General features: G+C 42.5%; 2 protein-coding genes across 7 annotated transcripts in view; one reads left to right on the top strand and one right to left on the bottom strand.

The window, feature by feature from the left end:
- Window positions 1-4,489, bottom strand: part of CBX5 (chromobox 5) — a 57,804-nt gene extending 53,315 nt beyond the window's left edge. The window contains exon 1 of one of the 3 annotated variants that reach the window (XM_003807580.5): window positions 4,356-4,489. The gene's annotated coding sequence lies outside the window, so the exon portion shown is untranslated. The remainder of the gene's footprint in view (window positions 1-4,355) is intronic. The other 2 variants (XM_055095574.2, XM_063593452.1) reach the window with 2 other exon arrangements.
- A 23-nt stretch (window positions 4,490-4,512) lies between these two features.
- HNRNPA1 (heterogeneous nuclear ribonucleoprotein A1) lies at window positions 4,513-11,433 on the top strand. Of its 4 annotated transcripts, XR_010108910.1 has the most exons (12): window positions 5,012-5,170; window positions 5,732-5,848; window positions 6,141-6,287; window positions 6,430-6,640; window positions 6,734-6,826; window positions 6,913-7,005; window positions 7,140-7,214; window positions 7,419-7,574; window positions 8,152-8,307; window positions 8,599-8,658; window positions 11,006-11,076; window positions 11,300-11,433. XR_010108910.1 is itself a non-coding variant. In XM_057299437.2 (11 exons), the coding sequence occupies exons 1-10, from the start codon at window positions 5,156-5,158 to the stop codon at window positions 8,652-8,654; spliced, it is 1,119 nt and encodes a 372-aa protein (XP_057155420.1). In that variant the 5' UTR covers window positions 4,513-5,155; the 3' UTR covers window positions 8,655-8,658; window positions 8,890-9,588. The 4 variants fall into 4 exon arrangements, 2 of the variants coding, with proteins under 2 accessions (XP_057155420.1, XP_057155422.1); XM_057299437.2 differs by lacking the exons at window positions 11,006-11,076; window positions 11,300-11,433 and adding an exon at window positions 8,890-9,588 and having other exon boundaries at window positions 4,513-5,170; XR_010108911.1 differs by lacking the exon at window positions 7,419-7,574 and having other exon boundaries at window positions 4,902-5,170.

The raw sequence follows: 11,433 nt of genomic DNA, 5'->3' as shown, positions 1-11,433 counted from the left end.
AGCCAGTATGTCTCTAAGTTCTAAGCACAAGTGTTATAACTTCTGTAATTGGAGGCCCAACACATATCACATTGGAAGTTAGGATTTCTAACTCTGTGATAGTACCAGAATTTCAATGAAAAATTACCCACTAAAATTTCACCACCAGAGAGAAAAGTTCATCATATCTATTAACTACCACATTGGAGGCTGGGCACAGTGGCTCACACCTGTAATCCCAGCACTTTGGGAGGCCAAGGCAGGCAGATCACCTAAGGTCAGGAGTTCGAGGCCAGCCTAACCAACATGGAGAAACCCCATCTCTACTAAAAATTAGCCGGACATATGCCTGTAATCCCAGCTACTCAGGAGGCTGGAGCAGGAGAATTGCTTGAACCTGGGAGGCGGAGGTTGAGGTGAGCCAAGATTGTGCCACCGCACTCCAGACTGGGCAACAAGAGCGAGACTCCATTCCAAAAAAAAAAACAAAACAAAAAAACCTATCACATTGGGAGACATTTTGCAATATTTTTATTGTTTTCCCTCTTTAAGCATTGTGAGATTTCACAATAAAACAAGCAGTTTTCACTTGCACACCACAGTAAACTAGAAAGTCTCGGTTTGGCTCCTATAATCTTTCAAAGTAAAACACATGAGTAAAAACACCAAATAATGGGTCACTGCTTAATCTGTTTACATAGATACTCCTTGATGGGGTTATGTCCTGATAAACCCATCATAGGTTGAAAATATGAAAAATTGAAAATTCATTTCCTACACCTAATCTACTGAACATCATAGCTTAGCCTAGCCTACCTTAAATGTGTTCAGAATACTTACATTAGCCTACTGTTGGACAAAATCACCTAACACAAAGCCTGTTTTATAATAAAGTGTTGAATATCTCATGTAATTGGTTGATTACTGTACCAAAAGTGAAAAACAGAATGGTTATGTGGATACTTGAAATATGGTTTCTACTGAATGCAAATTGCTTTCCACACCATTGTAAAGGTGAAAAGTCTTAAGTCGAAATATCACAAGCAAGGGACCATCTGTACAAGTGGCTGGGGCTGGAGATGGAAGGAACTGACTCAGAAAGTAATCAAAGTTGGCATGATTTGGTGACCTATTGTTCAGATCAGCAGTCTTTTTCCCCCAAAACCCTGGGTCTATAAACAGCTGTGAAATCAGTTCAATGGAAATTGACTGCTTTCTTAAGATAATGAAATAGTATACTGCAGACAAAAGAATATCAGAGTACTCTGCACGTTTAGTGAAATGTTTCAATGTGTGTACAGGATTAGTGTAAAATGTATTTCTTATTGCGGTCAAAAAAGTTTTGAGACGTGGATCCAAAAGAATCCCAGGAAAGGAAAGAGGCTAGCTAGAATCAAGTGAAAAAGAAGGATGTGAGGCAAAGTCTACCTTCTTCAAAAACATATTTGCCATTATTTTAGGAAGCCAAACAAGGACAAGATGCAATCAATCGTATGTGTAAGTTTAAGCTGCAAAAAGTGGTAAAAACTTTTTTTTTCTGAGACAAGGTCTCACTCTGTCGCCCAGACTGGGGTGCAGTGGCATGATCTCGGCTCACTGCAAACTCTGCCTCCCAGGTTCAAGCGATTATCCCATCTCAGCCTCCTGAGTAGCTAGGATTACAGGCGCCCACCACCATGACTGGCTAATTATTGTGGGTTTTTTTGGTTTTTTTTTTTTTGTTTTGAGACGGACTCTTGCTTTGTCGCCCAGGCTGGAGTGCAGTGGCGCAATCTCGGCTCACTGCAACCTCTGCTTCCTGGGTTCAAGCAATTCTCCTGACTCTGCCTCCCGAGTAGCTGGAATTACAGGCATCCGCCACCACACCTGGCTAATTTTTTGTGTTTTTAGTAGAGACGGGGTTTCACGATGTTGGCCAGGCCGGTCTCAAACTCCTGACCTGAAGTGATCCACCCGCCTCGGCCTCCCAAAGTGCTGGGATTACAGACATGAGCCACCGGCGCCAGACCAAGTGGTAAAAATTTTAATAAAAATTTCCTTTTATTAAATGGAACAATGATCAATTCTGTATCTAAGGAGATAACATCAGGATTTAGTGATCCATTTACCAAAGGCCACTCCCTAAACATTTCAACCATCTTCTCTCACCTTTACCTATTTTCCAATTGGTAAAATAATGGATTTTGAAAAAATAATAAACTCTAGCGTTCTATTTTTATTTTTTTAGCAATGGGATCTTGTTGTGCTGCCCAGACTGGAGTGCAGTGGCTATTCACAGGCATAATCATCTCACACTGCAGCCTTGACCTCCTGAACTCAAGCCTCCTACCTCAGCCTCAGCTTCCAGAGTAGCTGGGACTACAGGAACACGAAACTGTGCCCTGCATACTCCAGTATTTTAAATGAATGGTTTTCAACCGAGGGAGATTTTATCCCCCATCCCTACCTCCCCGGACATTTGGCAATGTCTGGAAACAATCTGTCACAAATGGGGATGTGGCGAGTGATGCGATGTTACTGGCATACAGTGGGTAGAGGCCAGGAATGTTGCTAAATATTTTACTATGCACAGGACACCCCGAGCACCCTCAACAAAGAATTATCTGCCTCAAAATACCAACAGTGCTAATGCTGAGAAACCTTGCTGTAGGTCAAGACTGTATTCCTTCCAAACCTAAATAAATTCAGGACAGATACCCTTAACCAGTATCACTTTAGTTCTCAGAAGCTCAGCAACTCCATTACTAGCATACCTACAAATAGGTTTACAGCCAGGTATAAATTATAGGTTTGTCCTTTTGCTAGTGCCAGAGAACATGGAAATCTCTCCTCTGTTCATAAACTGCTATTAAAATCGTCTGTCTTTGGTATAAAGTCGGAAAGGTCTCTAATTATAAGTGTATTTCATAGGTAGTTGATTTTCAGTATTTAAATATTTTCCCTTGATCCTGAATAAATTATTGAATAAAGCAGTAAGACTCTGATACAGCCAATGTTATCAAAATTTATTTATTTCTCCAAAAGATCCTGGAATAAGCAGAGCGGGCATTACCAAAAGGAGACTGCATGTAAAACACACTTCGAAGGAAATCTAATTAAAAGGCAAGGAATAATCCAGGTGATGGATGAATCTTCTGTCCCCAGAACCCTAAATATTACCCTCTTTAAGTGTTTCTTTTTTATTCCAAAGTCAAATATCCTCAAAGGAACAGCAAAAAGAGGGACTTTAGGATATCTTCAATGGTGTAAAGAAAAGAAATATATGAAAGTTCCCGGGAGAAAGAGACTAAAATAAAAGCACTGGGCACATGGATTACATAAAACAGAAAAGGGGTTGTAAGTATGTGATTATGACTAGAAACACAAAACAATCGACTTCATTTTTTATTTAATTTTAATCACAAATTATTAACCTTGCAAAGTTTTAAACATTAAAGATCTAATCTGCCTCGATCCTACTGTGTCCCTAGGATTGACACTTTGGTGTGTAGCTTTCCAAAACTTTTCTGTGGACCTACAAACATATTTGTCAGTAGAAATATGCACTATCAGGAAGGAGATATTTCTTGAACGCCTTTCCATGACAGTACGTAGAGATTTCTCCCATTCGTTCTAACATTTTAACAGTCTTCCTAAAGAAGCGACTTCTGAAAGTATTATTTAAAAACAAAAAACAAAAAAAAACTCCTGTTCCCCAAACCTCAAGTGGTGAGGGGGCGGGGGAAAAATGCTCAAGTCGAGGAATACAGGAGCAAACTTACGCTTTCAAGGAGGCGTATGGGACTGAGGCCTAAAGGCTTCGTTAGAGAAGTCATCGTGGATAAAACATCCACCCTCACACGCCATTACAGGCACCGACTCCCCTTCCTCACAACCCCAAATCGAAGACCTCCCTCTTTTGGAGAGCCGATTGGACGACTGGTCCCAGCGCTTTCCTTAGGCTGTCCGTCTACTGGCTCCAGATTCGTTCCATCCGTTTAACCGCCCGATCCCGCATTCCCCATTGGAGTCAAACCGCTGCCTCCTGGAGAAGCCCAACCTACCGCGCGCTTCCTGCTCACTGGCTCAGTGAGACGCTGCTCAGAAGGGGAAAACCCGTCTCCCACATTCCGATGGCCCAAGGGCCGATCAGTCGGCAGCTCAAGGCAGACCCAATTGGCCTATACACAAGCCAGTCAAAGTCTTCGGCTGCACAGCTCCAAAGAACCTACGGCGATTAAAACATCCCGCCCCCTGTTCTTCTATTGGTTGGCCCGACCCACCGCTGCCCCTTCACTGTCCCCCCACCCCGCCGTCCATTCATTTCACACAATAACGTGCCCAAATGGAGTCAGTTCAAGACCCACTATGGGTAGATAAGACTGTCTGCCACTTACCCGGGATTGAGAGTGATCACTCACGCTAACGTCTGCCCTGTTCCTGTATGGTGAGGCCGCACCACAAGCCACCACCGCCGCCGCCTTCTGCGCAACGCCAACCGCCCGCCAAAACGGATCCTTCCCTGCGCCTGCGCAACCAATCCTGGGACCGGACCTTTTTTCTCCGCCCACTACGCATGCGCAAAGCTAGGACAAACTCCCGCCAACACGCAGGCGCCGTAGGTTCACTGCCTAGTCCTGCCCGCCATTTCACGTGTTCTCAGAGGCAGGTGGAACTTCTTAATGCGCCTGCGCAAAACTCGCCATTTTACTACACGTGCGGTCAACAAGAGTTCATTGCAAAAAAATTGTTACCTCCTGGCTGCTTGTCTAATACATAGTGTTAATCATGCTTTGCCAAGCGACTTGACTGTAATATTTGCGCGTGGAAGATTAAAAAGGTGTTAAACACCCAAGGTAGATTCAAATGTGAATGATTGGTCGGTTGGCCAATCAGACTGGTTAACAATAACATTACTCGGGAACCAATGGACTCCAAGGGGTGGAGACGGCGTAGAACGACCGAAGGAATGACGTTACACAGCAATGTGGCACCACAGGCCAATACCAGGGGGAAGCGATTTCAAGTATCCAATCAGAGCTGTTCCAGGGCGGAGTCTACCAATGCCGAAAGCGAGGAGGCGGGGTAAAAAAGAGAGGGCGAAGGTAGGCTGGCAGATACGTTCGTCTACTTGCTCCTTTCTGCCCGTGGACGCCGCCGAAGAAGCATCGTTAAAGTCTCTCTTCACCCTGCCGTCATGTCTAAGTCAGAGGTGAGTTAGGCGCGCTTTCCCACTTGAATTTTTTTCTCTTCCTTTCCTGAATCGGTAAGATGCTGCTTGGTTTCGTTCCTTGCACCAGCCCATTCTACAGTTCCTTCGGTCGCTGCCACGGCCTACCCCTCCCAAAGTTCAAGTCGCCATTTTGTCCTCTTGATCGCCATGAGGCCGCTCTCCGCCAACCATGAGTTATCATGCGGGACTCGTTACTCGTAGCAAAATTCTTAGGCACACAGGATCTTTGTCTTTTTTTAAACCTTGCCTTGGTGAGCGAGTTTTCTAAAGAGCGATTAGTCCCATTGTGGAGATGCACCCCTACCGCCCAAGCCTTTGTTGCGCGTGCGTCGGAAGGCGACTAGGGACGCTGCGCTTGCGATTTCCTAGCACTCCCAACCCCAGCATACGGCCTCCCTTGATAGGCAGAAGCACGTGTCTTGTTGCGACCTGAACGAACAATAAGTGCTAGGTACACAGTTGGTGTATAGTTTTTCTTTTCCTCGATGGAAATTGTTTCGTGTTGTAGCCCATTTAACACTTCCCCTCCCCCCACTCTAGTCTCCTAAAGAGCCCGAACAGCTGAGGAAGCTCTTCATTGGAGGGTTGAGCTTTGAAACAACTGATGAGAGCCTGAGGAGCCATTTTGAGCAATGGGGAACGCTCACGGACTGTGTGGTAAGATTTGGAAGGGACAAAGCAGTAAAACAGCCGATTTCCTTGGCTTATCTTGGTGCAGTCTTCTCCGAATGCTTATGAAAGTAGTTAATAGCATTATAGTTAGAGCTTTGTTGGCAAAGGAACGTCCTGCTTTGATTTTAAAAGCCACCTCTTAAATCTAGGGTAGTGGGAAACTGAACGACTTTTTATAAAAGGCTGGTGTAAAGTTTCCTATTGCCCTATTCAAAGTTAAAATGACAAAAGCTTCTGCGGTCAGACTTCGTGTTACATAAATTAACACTGTTCTCAGGTAATGAGAGATCCAAACACCAAGCGCTCCAGGGGCTTTGGGTTTGTCACATATGCCACTGTGGAGGAGGTGGATGCAGCTATGAATGCAAGGCCACACAAGGTGGATGGAAGAGTTGTGGAACCAAAGAGAGCTGTCTCCAGAGAAGTGAGTGGTTTTTTTTTCTTCTTAAACTTACGTGGATATGTGCTGCTATGGACTTAAGATTCGGGAGTTTTCTAAACTTATGAAAATTTTTTATTCGAGTATAGGCTTTGCTAATCTAAACCTATGGTTTTTCTCCTATTAGGATTCTCAAAGACCAGGTGCCCACTTAACTGTGAAAAAGATATTTGTTGGTGGCATTAAAGAAGACACTGAAGAACATCACCTAAGAGATTATTTTGAACAGTATGGAAAAATTGAAGTGATTGAAATCATGACTGACCGAGGCAGTGGCAAGAAAAGGGGCTTTGCCTTTGTAACCTTTGACGACCATGACTCCGTGGATAAGATTGTCAGTAAGTATCAGATAGTGGCATTTAGTAAGGGTTCCACAATCTGTATGGCATTCTAAACCCTGATACCATGTTGTATCTGTGTTTTTTTTTTAGTTCAGAAATACCATACTGTGAATGGCCACAACTGTGAAGTTAGAAAAGCCCTGTCAAAGCAAGAGATGGCTAGTGCTTCATCCAGCCAAAGAGGTATGCTTGTTGCTTAATTAAATCTTAAAGGTAACTTTGAGTTACTCCAGTATGAATGATTTAATGCTTAAACTTCATCTCTTAAGGTCGAAGTGGTTCTGGAAACTTTGGTGGCGGTCGTGGAGGTGGTTTCGGTGGGAATGACAACTTCGGTCGTGGAGGAAACTTCAGTGGTCGTGGTATGTATGGTTTATCTACATGTAGTTCTGACTTCTCACCATCTTTGCTATGAAGATTTTACAGTACGGGAAGTGCATTCAGAATGTCACTTTAAGTGCAAGTCATACTTAAAACTTGAAACTTTTTCTTACAGGTGGCTTTGGTGGCAGCCGTGGTGGTGGTGGATATGGTGGCAGTGGGGATGGCTATAATGGATTTGGTAATGATGGTAAGTTTTTTAGGAATAAGTAGAGAAAAATTCCTGGCAACCTGGATCTTTAGAATAGGTTAGTAGAGACTAAAATTCTGGTGCATGTCAAACTCAACTTTGCCCATAACACGCATGCTGTGAGCAGGCCTTCAGCCGTTACACTTGCACAAGTTTTCATTGTCAAATACTTTTGTCTTATTGAGAAGAATTGTATTCTTGTAGGTGGTTATGGAGGAGGCGGCCCTGGTTACTCTGGAGGAAGCAGAGGCTATGGAAGTGGTGGACAGGGTTATGGAAACCAGGGCAGTGGCTATGGCGGGAGTGGCAGCTATGACAGCTATAACAACGGAGGCGGAGGCGGCTTTGGCGGTGGTAGTGGTAGGTATCCAGTGATCCAAGTACTTGGTGTGACAGCTAGATTAGCCTTTTAGAGCTTGGGTTCTGGTGCTGTTGAAGCATTGTGTGGTACACTGCATGGTATATTAAAAACAAATGGGCTTGCTATGCTACCTCCTCCTAGCTTTAAGCTGGGGCCGCCTCACTCCCAAATAGTAGAGATAAGTGGATAGTGTTGTCTTTGAGTTAGATTAGTATCATAGAAGGATTTAGTATCTTAACTCCTTTGGGACCTTAGGCGCTTAGTTGATGTATCCAAGATACTTCTGCTTGCTGTGGCCCTGGATCCGTGAAGGCCTTCAAGGCTGAAGGGTATGCTTGTGCCACTCTGAAAATCTCTTTATTTTATGTCATGGTGAGTTAGGCCAGTTTTCTTTGTATTACTGGATTATTCAACTGAATGCCTTTCCCAGAGAATGAAATGCAAAGATTGGAGTCACCATAGTTTGGGAGAAAGGAAGGCTGATAACTCAACCTTATTTTATTCTGACTGCTAAACAGAATTGGAAACTAACATCATCCTCAGGTAACAGATAAAGGCCCTCTTTCCCATTCATAGGAAGCAATTTTGGAGGTGGTGGAAGCTACAATGATTTTGGCAATTACAACAATCAGTCTTCAAATTTTGGACCCATGAAGGGAGGAAATTTTGGAGGCAGAAGCTCTGGCCCCTATGGCGGTGGAGGCCAATACTTTGCAAAACCGCGAAACCAAGGTATGGTATCTATGTAATTTTGGATAATGTCAAAAGAGTGTCTGTAGCTACTGCTGGGAAGAAAGCCCTTTAACTGCTATGTCTGGGCAGCAAAACGTTTATAGTTTAGAACCTTCAGAAAGTGATAATTTGATTACAAATTAGAAAAATCATGGGACCTCTTTACCACCTCCCTTGTAGTAGGGGCCATTTTTAAATGGCCAGACACTTGAATTTAACTTTTATTATCTCAAATATGAAAACATTACTGTTGGCACTTTGAAACTTTAAAAGAAAAATTGTACTTTTCAGGTGGCTATGGCGGTTCCAGCAGCAGCAGTAGCTATGGCAGTGGCAGAAGATTTTAATTAGGTAAGTAAGCACCTTTTTGTGTGTTGACATAATTTTTTAAATTGCTGATGAACCCAATAACCCTAATGTAGCTGAGCAGTGCAACATAGTTAACGTTATAATTGCAGTAATTGTGGATATAAAGTTAATATTCAGATCAGCAAAATTTGTGGGAAACAAACTTGATATTGGATTGTAGCCTTGAGTCTTAATATGTTTAGATTAACAACTTTATTCCATATTGTTCAACAGGAAACAAAGCTTAGCAGGAGAGGAGAGCCAGAGAAGTGACAGGGAAGCTACAGGTTACAACAGATTTGTGAACTCAGCCAAGCACAGTGGTGGCAGGGCCTAGCTGCTACAAAGAAGACATGTTTTAGACAAATACTCATGTGTATGGGCAAAAAACTCGAGGACTGTATTTGTGACTAATTGTATAACAGGTTATTTTAGTTTCTGTTCTGTGGAAAGTGTAAAGCATTCCAACAAAGGGTTTTAATGTAGATTTTTTTTTTTGCACCCCATGCTGTTGATTGCTAAATGTAATAGTCTGATCGTGACGCTGAATAAATGTCTTTTTTTTTAATGTGCTGTGTAAAGTTAGTCTACTCTGAAGCCATCTTGGTAAATTTCCCCAACAGTGTGAAGTTAGAATTCCTTCAGGGTGATGCCAGGTTCTATTTGGAATTTATATACAACCTGCTTGGGTGGAGAAGCCATTGTCTTAGGAAACCTTGGTGTAGTTGAACTGACAGTTACTGTTGTGACCTGAAGTTCACCATTAAAAGGGATTACCCAAGCAAAATCATGGAATGGTTATAAAAGTGATTGTTGGCACATCCTATGCAATATATCTAAATTGAATAATGGTACCAGATAAAATTATAGATGGGAATGAAGCTTGTGTATCCATTATCATGTGTAATCAATAAACGATTTAATTCTCTTGAATGAAATGACAACTGTATGGATTTGGGACTGGCAGAGATTTGGACTTTCCCTACCCACTCCCCCTGATAATAATGTTGAATGCTTCTATCACAATTCAAGTTCAAAGCTCTGCCAGGGAATAGAAACTAGCTGCTGGCTAATGCCGCTCCATAAATCCACAGATTTGAAGTGTCTGGGGAGGCCTTTTAAAAATAACTAATATCAGAAAGCATTTTAATGAACGTAAAGATAGGCTTACATTAAAGGAAAACTGCGGTTTGACTGGGTTCTGGTTGGGTGGGCCTTCAGAGGTTCTATCAGTTAACTATACTAATTAATTTGGAGATTCAAACCATACCAATAGAAACTAAATTTTTCTACATAATTTCATGTTAACTGCAGTTTCCCTTTATGGCACAAGGGGTCACACAACCTACCTAAAATGTTAATTGTATAGAAAATGATTTCTAAACCTTTAACAGTTAATATCCAATAATGTGTTATTTGTACATAGATTCTTTTGAGCCTTACCTTTGGTGCTCTCAATTTCAGTGCTATTGTACCTAGTAGCATAGAGATTTGTCTATCAATAGGACTGTATATTCCATCCCATGGGTGTGTTGGAAGTTTGGGGAGGAGGAGGGTGGTGGGAGGTGGGTGGGAGGTGGTGGTGGGTGGGAAAGCATGGGTGATAGTTCCATGATACTGGCTGAGTTTGCAATAGCAGGTGGAACCCTAACTATTGAGGGAGTTTGCAGACACCTCAGGATTCGTGACAATGCCTTTAAAGATCCAGGAGAGATGTTCAGCTACTAGGAACTGCTAGCAAGTATAGCGCGAATGGCTCCGAGCTCAGACACTCTACAGCTGAGAGTAGACACTTGTGGTATGTGGAGTACAGATAAGCCAGGGGCAGGCCACGGCACGCTCCATGAAAGCTAGGAGGGAGTGAAATATCAGTGATCATCGCAAGGAAGGAGGCAGACAAGAGTAAGGCACACCTGACTCTTAGGACTAGCAGTCAGAACCAGGAGGAAAGGTTTTATTGCTATGCGGGTAGGTAAGAACAGATTTTACTTACATCCATATAGTTACTTAAAGTCCAGTTTTCTGTTAAAACATTTTTCTTAATATATTGAGCCAAAACTAGTCCAGTTAAGCTGAACTTGGTTTTTCTGGAGATGAATTGTTTTAAATTGACACCCTATTGGTGGCTCCCAGTTGAAGGAAGTGAGCACATTATTTGTACTGTGAATATAAATTTTTGCCCTTTTATTTATCTTCTTTTGACCCATTTCCTTAAAATAATGGCTCAAAGTAATAGACTCTTCCCCAAATGGTGGGGGGATGGGTGGGTTATTAATGGGAGGTATGGGGGGTTTAGCTTGAGATGGGACTTGGTCTTAGAGCTAGTTCTAAAGGTTGTTTACTTTTCTAGGGAGGAGTCTGCTACTAGTCTTATCAGCTCTTAAAAACAGAAACTCATCTGTCCCAGTTCGTGGCAGAAAGGTAAGTTTTTACAAATTAGTGCTCAGCAAAAGAATGCCCTGCGTTCCCAAAGTAAAAAGGGAGAATGACAAGCTGTACCTTAAACCAAAACACTTTGTAATCTCATCCAATTGCAAAAAGAGTTATTAGGCAACCAGGTATTCCCAGTAGTGACAGTGGATATAACTGTAGTCATTCACCTCTGCTTATATGAATACTTTACAACCTCTTTTGCCTTTTGCAGGAACGTCCTTGTGAAGACCTTTATCTGAGCCACTGTACTTCGTTATCACTGCCATGCAGTTTACATGAGCTGTTCTGCAGCTCAAATTCCATTTTGTGAATGGGGTTTTTTTTTTTAATAAACTATTTAACTTA

This window comes from Pan paniscus, chromosome 10 (assembly GCF_029289425.2).
Source record: "Pan paniscus chromosome 10, NHGRI_mPanPan1-v2.0_pri, whole genome shotgun sequence".
Lineage (NCBI taxonomy): Eukaryota > Metazoa > Chordata > Mammalia > Primates > Hominidae > Pan > Pan paniscus.
The sequence above is the reverse complement of the archived record's forward strand: the minus strand, read 5'-3'. Positions and strand labels throughout refer to the sequence as shown.